The 23,041-nt window shown below is 39.4% G+C and overlaps 2 protein-coding genes across 3 annotated transcripts; both read left to right on the top strand.

The window, feature by feature from the left end:
- Window positions 1-565: 565 nt before the first annotated feature.
- On the top strand, window positions 566-9,784 carry tubgcp2 (tubulin, gamma complex associated protein 2). Its single transcript, XM_055043253.1, has 18 exons — window positions 566-641; window positions 1,003-1,166; window positions 1,780-1,908; window positions 2,067-2,234; window positions 2,815-2,971; window positions 3,071-3,278; window positions 3,842-4,041; window positions 4,302-4,491; window positions 4,889-5,034; window positions 5,109-5,289; window positions 5,408-5,588; window positions 6,129-6,301; window positions 6,827-6,955; window positions 7,272-7,392; window positions 7,470-7,613; window positions 8,379-8,495; window positions 8,926-9,083; window positions 9,443-9,784. The coding sequence occupies exons 2-18, from the start codon at window positions 1,017-1,019 to the stop codon at window positions 9,516-9,518; spliced, it is 2,628 nt and encodes an 875-aa protein (XP_054899228.1). The 5' UTR covers window positions 566-641; window positions 1,003-1,016; the 3' UTR covers window positions 9,519-9,784.
- A 1,356-nt stretch (window positions 9,785-11,140) lies between these two features.
- Window positions 11,141-22,840, top strand: LOC129368318 (zinc metalloproteinase-disintegrin-like protein H4 subunit A). 2 transcript variants are annotated; one of them, XM_055043244.1, is made up of 23 exons: window positions 11,141-11,271; window positions 13,386-13,492; window positions 14,452-14,525; window positions 14,603-14,678; window positions 14,942-15,018; window positions 15,271-15,481; window positions 15,857-15,922; window positions 16,435-16,497; window positions 16,580-16,749; window positions 16,836-16,917; window positions 16,995-17,134; window positions 17,228-17,414; window positions 17,829-17,918; window positions 18,130-18,328; window positions 18,412-18,514; window positions 18,620-18,785; window positions 18,870-18,950; window positions 19,236-19,320; window positions 19,594-19,717; window positions 19,789-19,933; window positions 20,018-20,065; window positions 20,682-20,732; window positions 21,540-22,840. In XM_055043244.1, the coding sequence occupies exons 1-23, from the start codon at window positions 11,229-11,231 to the stop codon at window positions 21,666-21,668; spliced, it is 2,517 nt and encodes an 838-aa protein (XP_054899219.1). In that variant the 5' UTR covers window positions 11,141-11,228; the 3' UTR covers window positions 21,669-22,840. The 2 variants fall into 2 exon arrangements, 1 of the variants encoding a protein (XP_054899219.1); XR_008606842.1 differs by lacking the exons at window positions 20,682-20,732; window positions 21,540-22,840 and having other exon boundaries at window positions 19,832-19,933.
- The last annotated feature ends 201 nt before the right edge of the window (window positions 22,841-23,041 follow it).

Raw genomic sequence — 23,041 nt, 5'->3', positions numbered from 1 at the left:
TACATAATTCAACTGAAGTTACTAAGACCAATAAAAACTTATTTTTAATTCTGAATCTGTATGTTATTGTAAGAAAGTAACTGCAAAGGAAGAAGGTTGTTCAGAGTAATACAGGCCAGCATGTTACTGGCAAGTTGTCTGGGGAAACAAAGAGAAGTATAAAAAAATAACCAGAATATTGTTGCAGTTGAGTTTGGAATCAACATTTTCTGTGCAATAATCCCTTAAACACCACTAGAAAATAGAGCAAATATTACATCTAAATTTGTACCAAATCAAAATAAATAAATAAATAAATATGAAGTATTAAAAGCTTGAAATGTAATTTAAAAAAGATTACAGTTGTTAATTGCGCACTCCACAAATGCCTACTGACATTTTTGTTTTATCAATGAAAGCTTATCTAACTATCAGTCAAATAACTTATTACTATTTGCAAATATTAACACTTATAATGGTTATTGTATTTTCAGAACTTGATAAAACAAGAGAAAGGAGCACAGTCGTGCAGTGTGTGTTTTTGACCTCTAGAGGCCAGTGTTGAGTCCGTGATAGGAATGTTTTTAAACGAAGGAGAATTTGAGTGGTGGTGGGCGCGTTTGGTGTCTCTGCTGTTGAAATCTATTTTATTCGACCAACAGGTATTGTACTAACCATAGAGTTTTTCTATATATATTTTACGGCTTAGAAAAAGGGTGTAATATTGTTATATGTTGGTATTTACTGTTTTATTTCTTAACTGGGTAAGCTATCAACTATTTAGCATCTACATCTTGCAGGCTAGTTAGCTTTTTAGCATCAGAAAACGTAAACTGCAGCTGCGCGTCGTCGTTATTAAGTGGAACAAACAGCTTTTAAAATTGTTTAGAATTAAGTTATATTAGCATAAGGTGGCTAAGACTATTGTCCATTTGAATCAGCAGCTCTGATGAAGATGTTTTTCTGAATTAGAGCTTAGCTAGTCCCAACCTCTCCACTTAAACAGAATAAAATGTCTTTCAGCTGCCACAGCCATCATGAGTGAATTTAGGATCCACCACGATGTGAACGAGCTGCTCAGCCTCCTGCAGGTCCGAGGAGGGGATGGGGCGGAGGGATACATCGACCTGCTGCAGAAGCACAGGACTCCTTATGTCACCACCACAGTCTCGGCTCACAGTGCCAAGGTGGGTCACAACACCAACACAAATACGAGACACATAAAGAGGACAGAAACGAGGTCAAAAATCATCCTCTGTTCTGTTACATCCATCTATTACTTGCTGGTCATTTTTTTGTTGATGTTACTTTTTTTTACTTGTGAAAATGTTACATATTTATATATTTTTCAATAGAACTAAATTTTGATGTATACTTCGGTATCACAACTCTACTGAGCGTTAAAATATGATTTTGCATTCATTAATGAAAGGAGATACAAGGTTTCCCTCAGGAAACTTGCTAAGCCCTGTGGTTGGGACGCTCACGCAGTCATTCATGCAACGGCCTGCTGTGTTTTTGAGTTAAAACATGTTTAAAGTTGACAAGAAATTTGTAAATATCACTTGATAATGATGTTATTGAAAGATTGGAAGATTAATATTTGAACATCAACTATAAAATCTTTAAAAAATGCAAACATTTGAGAAAAAAAAACTGAAATAAATAAGTGATGCTTACCCTGATGGGTGCACAAGTAAAGCCTGGTGACCCGCCAGGTTTGTAATACATTGGGGAAACTCTGGAGATATGTTGCCAGGGAAATATTTTGTTTATAAATTTATGTTGTATAATTTTCAGGTGAAATTAGCAGAGTTCTCAAAAACACCTGAAGACTTTCTGAGGAAATACGAGGAGCTGAAGTCCAAAAATGTCCGTAATCTTGACCCTCTGGTATATCTGCTCTCTAAACTCTGTGAGGATAAAGAGGTAATGTGCAGCATATTTGGAGTGATTTTATTTTTCTTCTTCTTGTTTTCTAATTTTTCTTTTGTCAAACATTTCATAGAAACATTTTTCTAGCTCAACATAGAATTTTTTGAGATTCAGTAACCTTTCCACCTGCTTTTGCTGTATTTATGTTTTAGACACTTCAGTCTCTACAACAAAATGCCAAAGAGAGGTCAGAGTCTTCAAACCCAACTACTGCAACCAGTTACACTCTGCCTCAAACAAGCACAAAGATTTCCATGCAGGAGCTGGATGAACTGCGGAAGAAGCTCGGCAACGTGACGGCCAGCTCCAACGCCCCTTTGGTGAGTTAAAAAAAATAAAATTGTCTAGTGACTGGAGGTAGATGACTCTCATCTTCTTTGGTCCTGAGTGGTTGGCAGCTCAAAAATGTGGTTTTGTTCCAGTCGCTGAGCTGACTCCAGTCACAGCTACCAGGTTGCCATGACAACAACACTTTTTTTAACGACATCTCGTGACATATTTGCTGCTCATTATCACTGCAATATAGTGAAAAAGCAATCGCTTAAAAGGATAGTAAAACCATATTTTCAAAGGGACTGCTCTCACATACGTGATGTCTCTGCTTATAGACGTCAAAAAATACAGATTCATTTTTTAATAACTTCTATCATCTCTGTGCTTTATGTGACTTTAGTTTTATAACGCCTCGTTGCTAACTCTGAGTCTTCTTCCTGCAGTTTCAACATTCATACTGAAGAGTTGTGCTGTGGGCACAACCTGGCAGTGTTTAATTTCATTTGATCACTTGTCAGGAAAAAAAAATCGGACTTTTTAAAATTCAGATCGTGCTGAAGATCCTCCACATCGCTGTAATTTGTAGTCCAGCAAAATTTATCGCGTTTAATTTTTTTGTGACCGTAGCCTGCTGAAGTCACACGAAAGATGCTGAGAGACAAACACAACAAGAAGAACCCCACACAGCCCAACCCCGTGTTTCCTAACTGGGTCTATGACCGTCCCGCTCTCGTCGGAGACTTCATCACCAGCCCTGCTCCTGCAGATCAAGCTGTCACCATCGGTAACACGGAGCGGGCTGTCCTACTGATTTATGTCACTTGTGTGTTACTGTGCTGATTCCTGTGTAATTTTATTTTATTTTTTTACCTCTTGTGGCCAGGCACGTTGCCCCTCCCCTCTCAGGAGCAGTTTGTGGTTGAAGATCTGCTGTTTGTCCTGGTTGGGGTGGACGGACGAGACATCACTGCTCAGCCTGTCCTGGGGAGGCAGAACCGTTCTTTTATAGTTGATGCAACGCTGGACATGTCCATCAAGGAGCTGGTTAACAGAATATTGCCAGTTGCATCGTATTACTCAACTATAACACGGTAAAGAGAAGAAACAGAATCTTAGGTTGTCATTTTCATAATTACACTGTAATCATCAATGTTAACAGAAACAAACGCTTAAAATCTACTACTTTATGATTAAAATACTGCAGATATAGATCATTTTGGATTTCCGTCCCCATTTAAGTAAATACTTCCTTTAATGACGTAATTTATATACTATCGTCCTCGCTTCACTTGTAATAATCAAATGTAGTTTTTTTCTACATCTATGTTACATGAAATTGTTAATTTACTCTCGTCTTTGTTTAGTCATTTTTCCTCCAAGTAAAAATGCTCAGAAAACTAATGTTGTCTTCACTCACTTAAAGCTGTAGAATATATTTGCTACTAAGGATTAAGAACTCAGGAAAATCATAAAAAATGTGTTAGAATCCAGAAAATAATTCAGAAGACGTTTACTCTGCTGTGAAGTTACAATATAAACCACATGCTGACTGACTGGATCTGTTCGAGAGAGGAATGATGAATTACTAAAAAGGTTGAACTTTTAAACATGATTCATTTTGATCAGCTTGAAAGAGCTTGAATGTGTTTTCCAGGTTCATTGAGGAGAAGTCGTCCTTTGAGTACGGCCAGGTGAACCACGCTCTGACGGCGGCGATGAGGACCCTGATGAAGGAGTACCTGATCCTGGTCACTCAGCTGGAGCACCTCCAGCGGCAAGGCCTTCTGTCTCTGCAGAAACTCTGGTTCTACATCCAACCCACCATGAGGACCATGGAGATCCTGGCGTCTATCGGTAAGAAGCTGAACACTTTTTTGATCTGATATTTGACTGTGTAGTCCCTGCTTCTACCTGCAAGTTTGTTTTGCCTGACGTTCTCACTAGAGGGCGACAGAGACACAAACAACAAAATGCAGACCTACTTTTAATAAAGCAATCTTCTGTTCTTCAGAACACCTTTAAAATAAAAATAGTCATGTATTGCCTCATGACTGACAACAACTCTTGCCGGAATAACTCTCACTAACCTTTTTCTGTAAAAATAAAATTTTCAGCTTCTTCTTTGGACAAAGGGGAATGTATGGGAGGAGCGACACTGAGCCTTCTTCATGACCGGACCTTCAACTACACGGGTGATAGCCAGGCTCAGGAGCTGTGCCTCTACCTCACTAAAGCAGCCAGCGTCCCGTACTTTGAAATCCTGGAGAAGTGGATCTACAGAGGAATCATCAAGGATCCCTACAGGTTCGTACAGCTAAATCAGAAAGAGAAAAGTATTTTCTTTATATTTTTACATCAATGAAAAATAAAAAAGCCAAAGGAAAGTATGAATTACCTGAACCTTGTCAAATTTTACCTTGTTACAACTTTTTCTTCTATGTTTGCATAAAAGCAAAGAAGAAAAATTGTGTTTCTTCTTTTAAAATTAAAAAACCCTCTTTATCTTGACACTTGAGAAACAAATCTAAACATTTATCATTTTTCATTCACCTAGCAATTTATGCACTACTTTGTGTCGGGCTATGGCAGAATGCCAACACAATGCAGTTTGTGGTTGTAATGTAACAAAATATGAAGAAACATGATGCTGCAAAAAAGACTTGAGATGTTCTTATTGTGTCTGCATTTTGTTGCTGCACAGCGAGTTTATGGTGGAGGAGCATGAGCTGCAGAAGGAGAAAATCCAGGAAGATTACAACGACAAATACTGGGATCAGAGATACACCATCGTACAGCACCGGATTCCCTCTTTTCTCCAGAAAATGGCCGACAAAATACTGAGCACAGGTAAGAACAAACAAAAGCATGAAGCGGCTTTTTAGTTCCTGCGTTTCAGCAGTTGTTTTTTTACTATTTTATAGGAAAGTACCTGAATGTGGTGCGGGAGTGCGGCCGAGATGTGACGTGTCCGGATGCCAAGGAGGTGCTGTACACGCTGAAGGAACGGGCCTACGTGGAGCAAATAGAGAAAGCTTACAACTACGCCAGCAAGGTCCTACTGGACTTCCTCATGGACGAGAAGGAGTTGGTTTTACGTCTCAGGTGAATGATGGAGAAATGCTTCAGTGAAAGTTTCCGCTTGTTTTCTGCACCTCTCCCTTGAGTGAAACAACTCAACCTACTGACCTTAAATGATAAGCGTCTACTTTATGTCCACTAGGTCAATCAAGCACTATTTTTTAATGGACAAAGGAGATTTCTTTGTGCACTTCATGGACCTGACAGAGGAAGAGCTAAAGAAACCGGTGGATGACATTGTTCCGCCCCGACTCGAAGCGCTGCTGGAGCTGGCTCTGAGGATGAGCACAGCCAACACCGACCCCTTCAAAGACGACCTGAAGGTGGGAGAAAGTTGCATCACTGCTTTCCTTATGGTTCAGTTTCAGTCAGGCCTTGCAGAAACGGCTTGAGTTTGGAACATTAAACAAAGTTAATTATCAGGAAAAACTTAAGTAAAAGTGGAGAGTCCTTGTTCATACCCACCCCTCGGTTTCTACACAGCCTGGGAAAATATGGAATTTGATTCCTTCAAGGATGTTTCCGGCTGGCACTCACTGAGAGTGTCTGTAATCAGAACTATGACTATAATATTAAGTACAGTCAGTAGTTTTTCCAGGTTCAGTACCAGAACTCAGAGAAATTTAATGTTGATCTTTAAACCTTGGAATTTTAATATAGAAAAGGATGGACTGCTTGTGGTTTTTTTTTCTTTTTAAATATTCAACATTAGATGAGCTAGAATTAAATCTTCCCTTAATTTTAGGGGGATTTTGTAGTTTTTATGGACAGCAAGTTAATCAACAGAAAACAAGTGAAAAAAATATCAAAATCTTTATTCCATGCAAGTTGAAAAATCGCTCACTTTTTTCTGATGTCCTCAGATCGACTTGATGCCTCATGATGTGATCACTCAGCTGCTGCGCGTGCTCGCCATTGAGACCAAGCAGGAGAAGGCCATCATCAATGCGGAGCCCACCGATGGGGCCCTTAGCGGGCTGGAGGCCTTCTCCTTTGACTACATCGTCAAGTGGCCGCTGTCGCTCATCATCAACAGGTTCCTCTTAATCACACTTAAACACAGATTATCTTTTTTTATTTCAAACTTTAAATAGCGTTGAACAGAAATCTGCAAGCATAACCTCCATTTTCTAATGACTTTCCTGGAGAAATGTTGGGATTTAGTTAAAATTCAAAGTGGTGGCTGATGACTATGAAGCAGATATGCTGTAAGCCTTGAGCAGCTTAAACTGAAATCTAAACAGAGAACCTTGAACATCACAGCTGATTTTGGTTAAGTTGACTAATTTGATAAAAAATTGATGGAAAATGTGACATTTAAAATGTGAAACCCCATAACCCTAACCCAGAGGAAAATTGAAGCAAATGTGTAGATAAAGATGCTGTCATCAGGATTTTTTATAGGCTGAGACTCTATTTATTGACATAGACATATGGTTCCACTATTTCATAGTGTATTATTGTTAAATCCAATCAGATATTTATTCAAATCTGTGAAACCTTTTTAATCGTTTATTTGGAAATGAGTAGAAAGCTTTAGCCATCCTTTTTATTCTTTCAGGAAAGCTCTGACCAGGTACCAGATGCTTTTCAGACACATGTTTTACTGTAAACATGTGGAGCGGCTGCTGTGCAATGTCTGGATCAGCAACAAAGACTTCAAGTTGTATACTTTGCCTTCTGCTAAATGGTGAGTTTTAAGAATTTAATGTTTTCCAAAGGTTAATTAAGCAAAGGTGGAAAAGTGTAAACAAAAATGGACCAGAAAATAGTTGATGCATAATGGACTTACAGACCATCTGAAATCAAGACAGCCTGGGATTTCATCCCTAATTATTATAACTAGACATTAGTCATAGAAACTGATGACAGAAGACTCATACTTGTAATGAGAAAGTAATGCAAATAACTGTAAAAATGTTGAAATCTTTGCAAAATGCACTTACAAGACACATAAAACGGAATCTAAAGTGGTAATATTTGAGTTAAAGATGATTTTTGTGCAGGTTTGCAGCTGCGTTCGCCCTGCGCCAGAGAATGCTCAACTTCGTTCAGAACATCCAGTACTACATGATGTTCGAGGTGATGGAGCCGACCTGGCACATCATGGAGAACAACCTGAAAACCGTGAGAGAATTATTTCAATAAATCCTCACGCAGCTTTGATCTGTTTCCAGTACTGACTGTTTGCTCTCCTTCGTCAGGCTTCGAACATCGACGATGTTCTGTGCCATCACACCAGCTTCCTGGACAACTGTCTGAAGGACTGCATGCTGACGAACCCCGAGCTGCTCAGGATCTTTTCCAAGCTCATGTCCGTCTGCGTCATGTTCACTAACTGCATACAGGTCTGTGGAAGTGAGAAAATAACAAGAAAAAAAGATCAACTTAAACCGTAGGGTTCAAACGGCCGACGTCTTAAATCATACTTGCACATCGGCAAAGAAGTTTCAAAAATAGACTGAAGTTAAAAAACATGAATTCTCAGGATGCAGCTGTTTCCTGTTCTGACAGAAGCTCAGTATGTAACTATACATATGAAAGCAGATGTTTACATACACTATAAAACATTTTTCTCTCATTGTTGGACAGTAATTCAGACTGAACCTTTTCTGTTTTAAGTCAACAGGATTCAGGGTATCTGTGCTTCCTTAAAAAGTATTGAGTCTTTAATTCATGCATTTAAAACTGGGAGGAAAACAAATAAGTTGGCCTTAAATACGTTAATCACGTCGTAATTTTTATTGTGGCAAAATTTAAGACTGTAGTTTTCTTTTAGTGTTAATTAATTAAAGATTGTAGTCATGCTCAGACTTCTGCACTGAGTTCTGTGCATTGAGGTGGTTGAGGCTACCACTAACCACTAGTCTTAAATTTGTGTTGGTGAAACTTGCAGATTTTATTTAATTTTTTCACGCCAAACTCAAAGATTTATGTACATTTGCTTAAAATGGCTTGATTTGCCTTTAAACAGTGCAAGTTAGGTTTTTTCTCTGAGTGCATTTGTAAAGACTAATCTGGATTTTTATTCAGCTTTCGGAGATCTGATCTCTTCCTCTGAGCTGCCTGAAAAGTAATATTCTGTCTCTTTTGTGTTTTCTTGGGTCTTGTAGACATTTACCCAGAGTATGAGGCTGGAGCGCCTCTCCCACGAACAGGGAGCGGTGGACAGATCTGCAGCTGCAAGCGAACAGCTGGATGAGGTCGAGAAAAAGAGGCCAAACACCAAGGTATTTAAAGACGATGCTCCTTACAACTCTGCCCTCTTAGAAACTCACCGTGCTGCTATTAATGGTAAATTGAGATGTTTTTATTTCACTGTGTTGTACCAAATATGAACCAATACAGTTAAATCTGCTTTTTTTATAGTTTTTCACTGAACGTGTGTTAGATTATTAAATTAAACTCGTGCAAACAATTTTAACTTAACGTTTTGTATGCAGTAGAAAGTAGGTTGCAGTGTATTGACCAGAAGAAAAATAAAGTGATATAATTACCATGTAGGCACTGGGAAGGAATGAATAGCTGTCAATTTAACCTTCCAGTTAAATGAAGCCAGATTCACCAAACCGAAGAATGAAAAATGCCATCCATCCATTGCCCACACCTGTGAGCGGTTTTGGTTGATTGTCCAGTTTGCGTTTCTCTTTGCTGCTTCAGTTTTTAGGCGAGGACGGCCTCCAGTCAGACGGCAGCTTCGAAGCCACCATCGGAAAGTTCGACAGTAACTTTAGCTTGATGCTGCTGGACCTGCTGGACAAGCTGAGCATCTACAGCACCAACGACTGCGAGCACAGCATGATCAGCATCATCTACAGGTAAACCCAGCAGCATCGCTTCCAACTTTACAGCTCTGACGCTTCCCTTCACTGTTTTCCCAGAGCAAACCGGGAATCTGAGCTTTTGCACAAAAATGGTGGCATAAATGTGCTTAAGATAAAGTATGCCTTATGCACTTTATATGTTTTATGAAAATAAAACAAAGGTGAGAAACAGAGAGAGTACCACATATTTTTCCTTCCTGCTTTTTATATATTCACAAAGTAATTTATCATATGCTAGTTTAATTGATCATCTTAAATAGCTTTATTATTAAATTGTGCAGTTAAAGTAACAATGCTTTTTCATCAGTTTCAAATGGTTTTAAGAGGAAGTTCTGATGTGTTTGACTCCACAGGCTGGACTTTAACGGATTCTACACAGAGCGGCTGGAGAGGATGGCTGTGGAGCGCAGCCAGAAAGCTGCAGCGTAGCATGTCTTCTCCTGTGTTTGTAAATAAAATGTCATTCTGCAATAAAAAGACCTCTCTTCATGGTTGTGCATCAAAGTGCACCTTTTAACCACGGTGCAAACAGCTGCATCTATGTGCATATTGTTATATAATATTGTATGAAATGTAGTTTGAATGTGCAGAGTCATATTAATGCTTCAGCTCTGAGAAATGTAACTCAACGTTAACTTATTGTGCCTGTATAGTGGAAATGTGTATTTGAAGTTAAATAAAACTTGTGATCTTTAGTCAGCATCTTTTGTATTTAAAAAAAATCCCCATGTGAACAACCTCCTCTGCATTTGTTAGAGAAAAATGCTTAAATAATTTCACTGAATTGTTTGCTTGTGTGCTGGTCAATTGCAAACAACTTCAAGACTCTAACAGGAAAAAGTTTAGCGAATTCAGAATAAAAGCCTGTGATTAACCACAAAGAAAACTGATGTTAGAGCAAGAGTTGGAGAATTTAAGAAAGGAATGTAAGTGCAGCTCAATTGGTGACAATCGAGCTGCACTTAATTCAACGCAGTGGTTCTTACTGAAACTAGGTAAGGAAGATAAAGGCTTCTTTTTAAACGGTCTTGGAGCTAAATGGAATAATTCATTTAAGATGTCACTATAGACTTCAATCATTTCCATTTTAGTTCAGTGAGGCAGCCAGAAAATATCTGAAACACGTAGAGATAAGTGAAGAATTATGCTGGTGACTATCAGAAAATGTTTAGAAGATATTTGTGCAGACTTTGTGCCAGATAATGCAACATGCCTTCTCAAGGTTGGAGAAGATGGGGGTTTTGTTGCCAGTTCCACTTGAGTTTGTTGCAACCTATTGGAGAAAACTAGAAATGGGTTTAAACATTAGATATTTTTAATGCTGTTTTATTTACCCAGTTCAGTTTATACACTTTGGAACAAATAACTACAGAGAAAACTGAATTGTATCACGCTTGTATGTGCTTATTGAAGAGGCTGCTTACTTGATCTTTCTATGGTTTACTCTCTACAAAGAGGATAAACCATAGAATTTGGTTTTCTAAACTATTGAGCTGTTTACAAAGGACTTATTAATGGAAAGTTTAGTGGAAGGTAAAAATATCTGCACAGTTGCCAAACAAGTATTTAGTGCATGTCCTGTTTAGCACATGCACTAAATACATAAATCAAGATTGGTCATATTTAATTACATTTTTCTTCTGAGAATAAAAATAAGTTAGAAAATGTGCTCTGGTGTGGCTTGTCAGTGTAAGGGTGCTTTTTTTGAACATGTAAATTTAAATATTTTGATAAGCCCACATTTCAGCATATTTTTTTTTGTTTGTTTTGATGTAATATTAAATGTTTTTCCTGGTTGTAATCAGAATGCCATAATAATTAACAGAAATAAAGACTTGAAAACATCAGTCTGTAAGTAACTGATCTATGTAATGTATTTCACATAGTGAGTTAGTTACAGAATTTTCAATAATATCCTAAATATTGAATGGGTCCTTACAAAAAAACAGTTTTTTGTAGGAACAAGTTTTGGTTTTATTTTGAAACGTTATTTGCCGGAAGTGACTCATCGTCTTCTCGTAACGGTTTCGGTAAATGACTAGATGGAGTGATCTAACTAACCCCCTCAGACGGAGCCTCAGCGACGATTCACGGCAAAGTTACCCGACAGCAGAGAGGCTGTCGGCAGGCGGACGTCCAATGTTCGTCGGGCAGAACATGCTGTCTCTGTGCCTGGTCTGGGGTAAGTTTTATTTGTTTATTTATTTTCGCTGAACCAGAAAAAAAAGGTTAAAAAGTTATATAGACTCAGATAACCTTTCAGCTAATAGACCCTTTTAGCATAAAGGTTCTAAAAGTCTTCTGCAGCAACAAGTTAAGACTTTTAAGTACAATAAGGTTTTAAAAACCAGTTAAAAACTTCTGAAATACACATTGGGCATTAGCTTTAAGTTGTTATGCGTCATTTTTTTTATGTTTTCACTTGTGTAGAACATTATGTTGGCGGTAGATAAAGATAAACAGCCCAACACTTTTTTCCCCTATTTAATGTATCGACAATTTTACTACTATTTAAGCTATTTAAAGCTGCATCACAAAACATTACAAACTCATAAAAAATACTTTAATCTTGGTGAGAACAAAACGGCTCCACCTCAGTCAGGATCTCGCAGTTTTAGCCGTTTATGTTGCTTTTCTGCAACATAAACAAATGATGATATTGGGACCCAGTGCTTCGTTGAGTTTAGCTGTCATTTCCCCCGTTTCTAAAGACTTTGGCTTCCTGGACGTCTATATTGAGTCTTAATACAGTTTTATCCTGAGGTATGTTCTGAGCAGGCACGCAAATGTCCAGCAGCTTCTATAAAACCATTTTGCTCTTCTTCCTACTCAATAAAAATAGTACAGAATTTACACGTTCCTCTGCAAAACGGAATTGATCCAATTTTAGGACGTCTTGGCAGCTTTTTTTTTTCTCAACAGTTACAAAGCAACAATTTTACTTCTGTTTTTACCATGACTGCATGATATCTGAAAACCACCCAAACAGAAAAGCAAGCCCTTATTTCTGGTTTAATACTCTACTAGACAAGATTTTTTTTTTCTGTGAGGCTTTGACCTTCCAGTACACATTTTAATAAAAAAAAATATTTATTTCAGAACTATTATAAACTAAGAAAAAGAACAACACTCAATGTTTTTTTTTTTTTGTTTTATTTGCCATTGCTGCAATTGAGCAATCGTGTCTAGAATGGCGCCGCTTGCAGCGGCTGCATGTTGGAACAGATCTGGTGTCTGATTTGTTCTCTTTCCAGACTTTTCGCTTTCTTTTTTTCTTTTTTATTTGGTTGAGTCATTCCATGTTTGTACAATTCTTCCCAATAGTTTTGGATGCTGTGCAGCTGTTCAAATTTGTGCTCTTACTTCTTTACTTTAGTACAGTTGTTATAACCGTGGTAGCAAAGTATTGGTTTTATACCTGGCAGCAGCAGCTGATTAGCATCTCAAAAGCTCAAATAATATCTGAACTATGACCCCCAAAACAACAAGTAGGCTACATGGATACAGAACAGAACCACAGAAAGGAGAGATAAGGAGGAAGGTCAAGCCATCATTCATAATGTGTGAGGATCATATTTCCTATTCCGTTTCTCTGCTTGGCTTTCTAACCAGGCAGAGACTTAAAGAGGAGCGACAAGAAGAAAAGATGGTGGATTAGCAGTGCTAACAACAGACAGGACATAATATTGTGGAATATTGTCTCTGCTGCTCAGAAATTGAGCTGTCAGGACAACTTGGCAGTCATGATACTGTTGTACAGTAGACAGTCTGAAGATACTTCATTTATGTGTTATGTAACATTTGATGTCCCTTTGAGATAAACAAAGTATTTTTGAATAGAATTTAATTAAAGCAGGATTTTACTGTTTTTATAACGAAGACAAAAACTAAAATTAGCTGCTAAAAATTTGTTTAAAAAAAAGAATTGGCAAACATTACTAGAACAGCAGGTTCTACGTGTATTATCTAGAATTATCGTATTAATGGAAAGTTAAGTGCAAGGAAAAGGTGAAATGTTGCTGATAAATTGCTGAGTGCAAATTCTGGTCAGTACCCAGCTCTACTTTTCAGCGGGTTAACATATCTGAAATATAACATGATTTATTGGTCTAACTATGTATTTCCATTAGCTGTTAGCCAAATCCATCAAAACTGAATACAATAACGTCTTGAACTATTTCTCTCTGGGTCCACTGAATTCATAAAATCTAAAAATCTGACCTTTTAAATGTAATTATTAAAATACAAACTTTTTCCATGTGCTGAGATGCAGCGACCTGCGTTTGTGGTTTCCAGGTTTTGTCTTACACGGCTCAGGACATCTGTCTCATGTCCAGCAGTACGAAGTGGTCCGACCTCAGAGACGTCACGAGAGACGGAGCAGGAACCTTCAGGACAACCAGGTGAGATCGCCTCACCTGTTCATCAGTCTGGGAAATATTTCTCTGTCACATATGTGTAGGGATTTCTGGTCTTGTTTTGTCATCTTTGTTTAGTGATTTGCCCATGGCTGTCAGGTTCAAGAACAGCCACACCGCTCTGGGGATTTCTGTCCTCTCATTAGAACAGGCAAACCTTCAAAGGGCGACGCTTTGGTCGCATCCTGATCAGATTCTTGACTCTAGTTCGAGTTTCGGTGATGTAAATGAAGAGCTTTATCGGTCAGCTAGGCTCTTCCTTCACCACAGCAGACCATTCAAATTTAAGCAGATAATGTCTGAATCAAGCATATTTACAGACAAACAGACTTTTATCTTAAATGCAAAATATGTAATGTATATTTTGTACAGTCTTGGCCTGTTTTATTGCTCTGAATGTGCCGTTTTTGTTTTTTCTTTGCAAAGTGTCTTTTTAACGATTAATCAATTATTAAATTAGCTGATTATTTTCAGAATCAGGTCGTCACGATTAATCTGATTAATCATTTCAGCCCTGCTCAGATCCATTTATTCGTCTCTTGCTGCACTCATCACTCATAAGCAACATCAATTAATCTGAAACTGAAAATATGCCTCATATGTAGTTGCCTCATATGAGGCATTTTCATAAACTGTGAGATCCAGGATGTAAAGAATCTGGTGAGATCTGATAAAGAATCACATGATGTTGTCAAAGTAAAATGGTTCACTCCACGAATGTTTAGCAGGCTCCTTGAAAACACTGGATCCATTTTTTTGTAGCAAAGCTGTTGAAAATCAGTCAATTCATCACCAACAAAGTAATCACATAGACCTATTCATCTTCAGTGACAGGAAAAAAAACAACCCCAGTCCTCAATTTAACATTTAAATGGCCACAGTCATATGGATGATTTTACATAACTTAAAATCTCTACAGTAATGAATGATTATAACTTCTGCAGCTTTATCCTGACGCAGTTCAGTATGACTTGATGATTGAAGGCAAAAACCACTCTGTTCATCTGGAAAAGAACAGGTAAAAATCAGATTCTCACTAAAGTGTCTCAGCTTGTACCTGTAAAATCAAATGCTGACCTTTTATTCTGCTCACAGGAATCTTATTGGTGAACGTTACACTGAAACATATTATTCAGAGGATGGAAAAAGGGTGACAACATCACCAAATGAGGTACAACCTATTTTTGGTCATTTTAGAGAGTAATATTGTAGGACAGCAGCTCTTCAGTGTAGACCTGGAGAAGTTTCCTTAGTTGCACAATTCTGGTCTCTGGTATAAATATACAAAATGCTTGTCTTTAAATATTAGTATTAGGCCTCAGATTGTCCTCCAGTGACCCATGATAATAAAAATGCTGCATTCCAAATGTGCAACTCAGGATTTTATGGATGTGGAAAACAAAGAGGCTCTTTGTTAATGACGTTTCCTTGCAGGAACATTGCTTCTACCACGGACATGTTCAAGGTGAGGCTGACTCCTCGGTCAGCGTGGGAATCTGTTCGGGCATCAGGTAAAGCACGTCCTCACAACCCGACTCTTCCTCTTTGCATTTCATCTCTTACTCAAAGCAGCTTCCCGGGAAAATTACTGAGAGTACTCCTGCTTCATATTTTGTCAACTTCTTTAGTCTCATGGTTGTTTTCTATGATCTGCAAATATCTTATGTATCTCTTTTTTAACATTCTTGCCTTTATGTGAACAGTTTGTCCAAAGGCATGTTTACATTTGTAATTCCTGCTGCTGTTTCCTGTGTTGGTGCCAGCGGCTTTCTGAGAGTCCGGCAGCAGGTTTACCTGATCGAGCCTCTGGGACAGACTGCGGACGAAGAGCACGCTGTCTACAGACAGGAGCACCTGACGACGCCCGGCCAGCCCGGCACTGGCTTCTCTTCTAATGCCTCCAGGTTGTTTGATCGGGACCAGAACCAGGAGCCAAACCCTCAGCCAGAAGGCCTCTTCAGGTCCAGATCATGGGTTCGTCTTATGTTCCCTGGAATTGGAAATGTAGCAGCTGGTTTGCTAGCGGCTGGTTTGATTTACCTTTTAAGATTGGAAACGATATATGTCACCACAATGCCATTATATGATAGGGAGATCTGATAATGTATGATGGCCGATGATTTTCTTTCTGCTTTAATTTTTCCAAACAAACCGCGTTTGAGTCTTTTTCTCACTGTTTCGTCCTGAACATTTAACGTTTACGGCGCAGGCTGCAGATAGAGCCTACACTTTCTCTAAGAGTTTTTGCACTTTCTCCTGAGTTTCACAGAGTCTTTCTGAAAGGCATCGTCTTATTTTTGTTTCTCAATTTTAAATATGAAAACTAAATATCCTTTTTTTTCCATTCAGAAAACAAAATCACCACCAGGGCCTCAGAAGTTTGTCGAGCTGTACGTGGTGGTGGACAGCACTGAGGTGGGTACGTTGATTACAGATTCTGCTGCAACTCTTGTTTTACGAGCCGATGGATGCCAAGAGTAATAAACGAAGCATGCTGGAGAAAATGAATCCACTATCTGCCTTGTGGACGTGGGTTGATTACATCACAAAGCACAAGAATACAGCTGGCTAGTTGGCATTAGTAAGGAAAGAAATGTGTCTTAAATGCAGGAAAAAAGGAAAACTCAACAGGATAGATACAAACGGTTGTACTCAAAAGAACTCTGCCAAGAGTCCTTGTGATGTAAATCGATGTTTGAATGAAAATTGATAAGATTACATTTTAATAACTAAATACCAAAACCATAAGAAAAGCTGACCCTCATATATTGTTCCATTGGTAGCAAACTGCCTATGGAACAGGATTACAGAATTTTATTTTTCTGTAAAATCTTTTGGATTTTACAAAAAAGTTTGGCTCCTTGCTTTACATGTGTACATCTTTAGGAAAACCAATCTTGACAATGTTATATTTTCTCCTTTTGCAGTACAAACAGTATGGAGACGATACCAGGTCACGTATTCTCGGTGTTGTGAACCACATTGATAAGGTATATTTGTTCCCAGCTGTTTGCAGTTTGAAACGTAATCAGTTCTGCTTGTCTCTGAACATTCACTCTTCTCCGCCTGCAGCTGTACCGCTCCATCAACATCCGCATCATGCTGGTGGGCTTGGAGATTTGGCTCTACAAAGATCTCGTCGTCGTGGACAGAAACCCAGACACGACTCTGGAGAACCTGATGGTGTGGCGCCAGGCCGACCTCCTGAAGAGAGCAAAGCATGATAACATCCAGCTCGTGACGTGAGGACTGCCGAGGAGCAAATACCGGAGAAGTTTAAATCTTTGACCCACAGTTTGAGCTCATGTTAGACTCTCGTTTTCCACAGGGGCAAAGACTTTTCTGACGACACAGTCGGACTGGCCAATAAGTTTGCCATGTGCACCGTGAACTCTGGGGGAGTCAATCAGGTGGGTGTGACAGCAGAAGCAAATGGACAGCATTTTGTTTTACCTTTGAAAGCATCAGATCTCCATGTCTGCTTTAGGATCACCATGGTAACCCGCTCGGCCTCGCCTCCACCATTGCTCATGAGATGGGGCATAGCTTCGGCATGTCCCACGATGCTGCGGGGTGTGTGTGTGGCCCAGCTTACAGCAACAACTGCGTAATGACTGAAAAGCTCAAGTAAGAGCCAATGATGTTAAAACTGTTTTGTCAGCTTATTTCTCAATTTGTTTAAATCCTTAGCGAACGCTCTTGTGTTTACCTCCCTCTCAGTGTTGGAGGCCAGGGCTTCCCAGATTTTTTCAGTGACTGTAGCATCCGGCAACTCGCTCAGTTCATGGAGAGAGCTCAGCCCAGCTGCCTGGACCCACCAGGCCGCATCAGCACCATCGCATTAGGCCCTCACTGCGGTAATGGCCTTCTGGACCGTGGAGAGGAGTGTGACTGTGGTACAGCAGAGGTAAAAACCTTCAACTCTAGTAAACTCTAGTATAAGACGCTAAAGGCAGTTTAAAATGTCAATCGGAAGCATCTCTTCTATATTAGTAAAAATCTTTTTACTAAACTGTTCTCTTGGCCCTGCTTCTAATATAAATAACTCACAAAAACTCACAAGTTTATGTATAAAGCACATTTCAACAATTCAAAGTCAGTAAACTTATGAAATCAGTAAACCTCAGATTTTGTCAAATGCCACAAATGAAATCAAGTCATGTGCATAAAATATTTTGATCATTTGAAACTCAGTGTTTTGGCATTTTTGTAGTGTTCTGGAAGGAAGCCTTGACAGAAGCATTTTGAATGTTCCTAAGTTTTGCTCTTGGAAATAAATCTACACATTTCTCATGGTTGCTTGTTCATGTTTCCTTACTAGGAATGCATCAATCCTTGCTGCGATGCCTCAACGTGTCGCCTGACTGAGGGATCTCAATGCGCTCATGGAGAATGCTGTGAAAGCTGTCAGGTGCTGAACTCCTCTGTTCATTTACGGATTCTGCAGACTTTAAAACAGGACGTCAACTTTGAGCTCACAAGAAAAAGATACGATTAAACACAGTGATAAGCGCCGATGAGTGTTTAACATCACTGCAGAGAAATCTTTATCCTCCAGACTTTTTTTTTTTAAGCATTATTTTTATTTTTTTTATTGATCTGGCATGTTTTGCAACCCACAGCTGAAAGCGTCTGGCAGCATCTGCCGGAGAGCTGCTGGTTCATGTGACCTCCCTGAATACTGCAGCGGTGACTCAGCGGATTGTCCCGCAGACAGCTTCGAGATGAACGGCAAGCCTTGTTACAGCCAGGCGCCGGGCTACTGCTACGACGGCCAGTGTCCCACACGAGCGAAGCTCTGTTGGAGGCTGTTTGGAGAAGGTACTGCACACACATTCAGAAATATTGTTTAATGTGTTGCCAAAATGTCAAAATTATATCACTCTTTTGGTTTCATTTCGCAGGAGCTAAAGAGGGCCCTGATTTTTGTTTCGACCTGAATAAACGGGGTCAGGAAGGGGCCAACTGTGGGAGGGATGGACAGAGCTTCATCAAGTGTTCCCTTCAGTATGTATCATTTCAAATGAAATCTGTTCAGCACCTGCAGGTGCCAGGAATGTGACTAAATCCTCAGTAGATTTTTGATTAACTTAACCGTTTCTATTATTGCAGGGACAGGAAGTGCGGGTCTATGTTTTGTGTTGGAGGGGAGGAGCCAATCACTGGTAAATACACGGCCTTCAGAGTGTGGGGTGCGACGTGTAGGGTTCCTGTTGAGGTGGATAGTACCAGAAACTTTGATATGGTGCCAAATGGAACCACATGTGGAGACAATAAGGTAAAAAAATAACAAATCTCAGGAAGGAGACACTTTATGCAAATTATCTTGACTTCTTTTGCTCAAGGTAAAACGTTTTTGCAGGTTTGCCTCGGCAGCAAATGTGTGGATGTCTCAGTTTTCGGCAAAAGAGAGGAGTGTGCAAAGAAATGTAACAACAACGGGGTACGTCTCATAGTGTCTCTGTAGACCAGTTGTGCTTTTGCTCATGTAAGTGGGGCACATAGGCCTTTCCCAGCCATTAGGTAAATTAAAATGACTAACTCATTTTCGTTTTTTGCCAAATTAAGATCATGAATGCTCTTAAAGGGCCGGTTGTGCCAAAATCTTGATGAAAACTGATCTTGAGTTTGGTACTTGTGAACTAGATAAAACCAAATTAAAACTGGTTGTCACACTGTTGGAAAGTTTGGAAACCCTCTTGAAGTGTTTTTTAAACTTCATTTTTAGGTGTGTAACCACAAGAATGAATGCCACTGTAATCCTGGGTGGGCTCCGCCGCACTGTGACATCAAATATGCAGACATACCTAAAGGTAAACCTCCACATTTCTGCCGCTTTTAGACCAAACCCATTCTCATATTTTGTCGTCCTGCAGCCACAAACCTCAATGTGTTTTATATGGATTTATATGATAGACCGACTAAAAGTAGTTAATTATTGTAGATGAAAAAGTTCTGTGTAGTTTTAAAAAGAAATAAATACATCTGAAAAGTTTGGTGTGAAATGTTCAGTCTGTGAAGCATGTCATTTAATACGTTAATAAAATAGACGACATCAGAGTGTATTTTCCTTTTCCCGCCTGCAGGTCAGACTGTGATGATAGCTGGAGTGTGTGCAGGGGTCTCGACCCTGCTGGTGATCACACTGGTGATCGCAGGACTGATGTGCTGCAGGAAGAGCAACATAAGGGACAGAAACATGTATAAAAGGTAGATCGTCTCCTCCCCTCTTTGAACGCTCGGTTTGGATCCTCCCTGCTGACTGAGTCTTATTTGCACAGGAAAAAACAATCATCTCCCGGTAAACTGAACCCCGGGTTTCAGGAAAAAGCCGTCAGGGACAGACCTCAGATCAGCCAGCCCACTCTGATGGAGTCCACTTCCTCCCAGGTCTGCCGTCCTCTGGTTGTTGCTGTGTCTCCCCAGGTACACTCACCTCCTCCATGTTTATCCACTTAATAGCAGCATATTTTGTTCACCCAAAGTAACCAACTCCTTGTTGTTCCTCAGCCTGCTCCAAAACCTCCTTCAGTTTCCTGCACCTCTCAGGCCGAGCCGGTAAGCCTGCTGCTGGTTTTAATCTTTCAGAGATTTAATGCATAATTCAAACTCAGGATCACATTTGGAGTCAGCAGCTGAAGTCTTGGATCTCATCCGGCGTTCAAAAGACGATATAAATAAAAGATGGCGGCTATCTGTGTCCGGAGAGGAGAGAGACGGTCCATGTTGTCTCTGTTGGACAGGACGGTGACATCATGGTGTCGTTCTCTCTACCATTTTCTATTTTTATTTTTTTGGTGCTTTTTGTGTCAGCAATGATATTGCATTTTATGGAACTCCATATTTAGTTTATATTTACACAATTGTCTCTGAAGACAGATTATAGAAGCAGAAATATTTTTCTGGCCAGTACTAAAGAACAAACTAATAGAGAGATGATTTGTCCTGAAATGTTAGGAAACTTTGACTTTCTTGTGTCTGTTTTCATCCAAAAAAAAAGGTTTGGAACTAGAAAAAATGTAAACAAGGAATGTTACTGTCTTTTTGTTTAGCTAAAAACAACTTATTGTACTTTATCAACATCTTACGTTCAATATGTATTTTCTTGAGCATCTACTTTTATTGAAAGTGAGAAAAAAAAAACGTGTTTTTCTTTTGTTCTTCTTCATCACAGACGAAACCCGTACCTCCATCCAGACCTTTATCTCCTCTGAATAAACCAAAGGTGAGTCCGTTTGAAGTTCAGTCAAGTCTGAGCGAAAGTCGAACGGCTGCTGCTCAGATCCCCCGTCTGCCACGATTTCACAGTGAATCATTCCAACCAAACTCCCTCTGCGGGAGGAAACAGGGTAATTAGTGAATCACTCTAAGAACCACGTTTTAAACCACTTTTGTTTTAAGTCCAGAAGTGACTGCAGCTTCTTGTACGGTTTCACATTAAATCAGACAACAAAAAAACCCCACAATGTATCAAATAAAGAATCAAAGAAAGAAACCAAATCCTCTGAAGCTTTTTTATATTCTGTCACATAATTGTAGGGAGAACATCTTTAAACACGAGTTTCTATTTAGTATTTCAATGTATTAATCTCCGCCCGTCTTCCATGTCACTGTTCAAGAAAAGCATCCCTCAGCATGATGCTGCCACCACCATGTTTCCCTATGATAATGTGGTGTTCAGGGTCACGCATAATCTGATCAGATGAGTGAGGGAGTGAATACTTTATTAGAGGTTCACAGTCTGAGATCAAAATCTCAGCATTGGGGAAGAAGTGCTTCTATTTGTTCATTCGTTTAGTCTATTTGAGATTTTAGTGAATTTTTGGATGTGAGCAACACAATTTAACTCCTCTTATTGTCATTTTCCTGAAGTAGTTTCCTTTTATAGGTCTGTCAAAATAAAAGCATTCACGCTTCTCGGTTTGGTTCTCTCTAAAAGAAAGCGTCTCACCTCGGTTAAAGGCGCTTTAGATTGTTTTTCACTGGCACAAGAAGCTCATTAAAATCTCTTTGACTTTATTTTGATTTTCAGAGTCATGGAGCCAAACCTCGTCCTCCACCCGTACCTCCGGTCAAACCCTCCCCTCCTGTTGTTGCCAGATTCAAGAATCCCCCTCCGCCTCCTCCGCAGGCGAAGCCTCGCTTCATCAGACCTGCTTGACGTTCTGGTTGGTCTGAAGGGTTGAAAATACACTGACGGTGGAGGAGCTAAAGTTCAAATAACTTTAACAACTCAAGAGCAACAGTTGCACAGCTGCTGTGCAACTGGGATGTTTTTACTCTGTTGACAAAAACAAAAACTCTTTTCTACATTTTTTACGTCAAATACCGACATGCACTTTGACTTTTTGGGGGTATTTATTTCACATTAGTGTAGCTATAAGTAATGTATTAAAGTTATTTATTTTTCCTTTAGGGTTAATTTTTATAAAAGTATATTGCCTTTTTTTAAAAAAAAAAAACTTTTATTCTGAAGGCCTCCTTTTCTTACTATGTGTGTCTTTGGACACAAACTTTGACTATAACCTGCTTTTCTAATGTCTCTGAATAACAGGCTGAGGGCAGACGGGTCTCGTTGAATATTTTCTGCCCAATAAAGCCTCCAAATAAAGGCTCGCCGGTCAGATGCCTGATCCACTTTAATGTGAAGGAGCAGTTCTGCTCCCACTCCCTGCCCCCGTCCTCCTGACCTCGTCTCTACGGCCGAGTCCACCGCTCTGCGGATTGGACCGGACTTCATTTGGACTCCTGCTGTTCTAGCCCTGACCCGTATCTCTTAACAGCAGACGAGGATCAGAAAGCGCTGCTTTTTGATTAAACTCTCATTCACCTTGAACAACTCAGGCAGCGCTAATCTACTTGAGATAAAGTCTGAGTCAGAAGGTCTAATTCTGAAAGAGTCGACAAACAAAACCTCGATAATGGCTCCTTTTTTAAAAATAATAAAGGTTCCAATTAAAAACAATAGTCCCCTCTCCCGCTCCCCTCTGTCTTTTGTTTTACTTTCACAAATTGAAGTGAACTTCACTCAAAGCCAGTCTACATGTTTTCTACGTTTTGTACTTGACAGCTTATGAATGGTACCTGCGTATGGGAGGCTTTGCGCGGCTCAGACGAGCCGTCGATGTTTCGCTTCTCTGCGTGACTTTTGACTTGTCTTTAAACCACTGCTGTCTCCACTGCAACAGCCGGGGGGACACACGAAGTCATACCTTTACTACCAAAGCACAAAATATGTTCAGTTTTGTCTTTGTAGTAAAATAAATGACAGATTGAATGTGAAAACCATTTTTGTTGTTGTTCGCAACAAATAAAGTGTCACTTAAGTTTGCCTGAAAATTGTGCAATTTTTCATACGACGTAAACATTCACACTTTAGATGAAACAGACACTGCATGTTTGTTACAGCCTCTCTTTTTTTAGCCACAAACGGCATCAGTTCCATATTTTGATTTTTTTTTTTTTAGAGAAAGGTTAGAGGGGAAGACAGGTGGCAATGATCTCACTTTATTTCATTTACTTCAAGTTTAGAAT

The sequence above is a fragment of the Poeciliopsis prolifica genome, unplaced genomic scaffold (assembly GCF_027474105.1).
Source record: "Poeciliopsis prolifica strain line A6 unplaced genomic scaffold, Auburn_PproV2 SCAFFOLD018, whole genome shotgun sequence".
NCBI classification, from domain to species: domain Eukaryota; kingdom Metazoa; phylum Chordata; class Actinopteri; order Cyprinodontiformes; family Poeciliidae; genus Poeciliopsis; species Poeciliopsis prolifica.
This window is presented reverse-complemented; position numbering and strand designations above follow the sequence as displayed.

What these genes read in the sequence shown, in the direction of transcription:
- tubgcp2 (XM_055043253.1), top strand. Translation starts at nt 1,017, where the DNA reads ATGAGTGAATTTAGGATCCACCACGATGTGAACGAGCTGCTCAGCCTC. An exon ending in CTGTCGCTCATCATCAACAG is followed by an intron (nt 6,302 to 6,826) that starts GTTCCTCTTAAT and finishes TTATTCTTTCAG; the next exon opens with GAAAGCTCTGACCAGGTACC. An exon ending in ACTTTGCCTTCTGCTAAATG is followed by an intron (nt 6,956 to 7,271) that starts GTGAGTTTTAAG and finishes ATTTTTGTGCAG; the next exon opens with GTTTGCAGCTGCGTTCGCCC.
- LOC129368318 (XM_055043244.1), top strand. Translation starts at nt 11,229, where the DNA reads ATGTTCGTCGGGCAGAACATGCTGTCTCTGTGCCTGGTCTGGG. An exon ending in TTCATCAAGTGTTCCCTTCA is followed by an intron (nt 18,515 to 18,619) that starts GTATGTATCATT and finishes CTATTATTGCAG; the next exon opens with GGACAGGAAGTGCGGGTCTA. An exon ending in GCACCTCTCAGGCCGAGCCG is followed by an intron (nt 20,066 to 20,681) that starts GTAAGCCTGCTG and finishes TCTTCATCACAG; the next exon opens with ACGAAACCCGTACCTCCATC.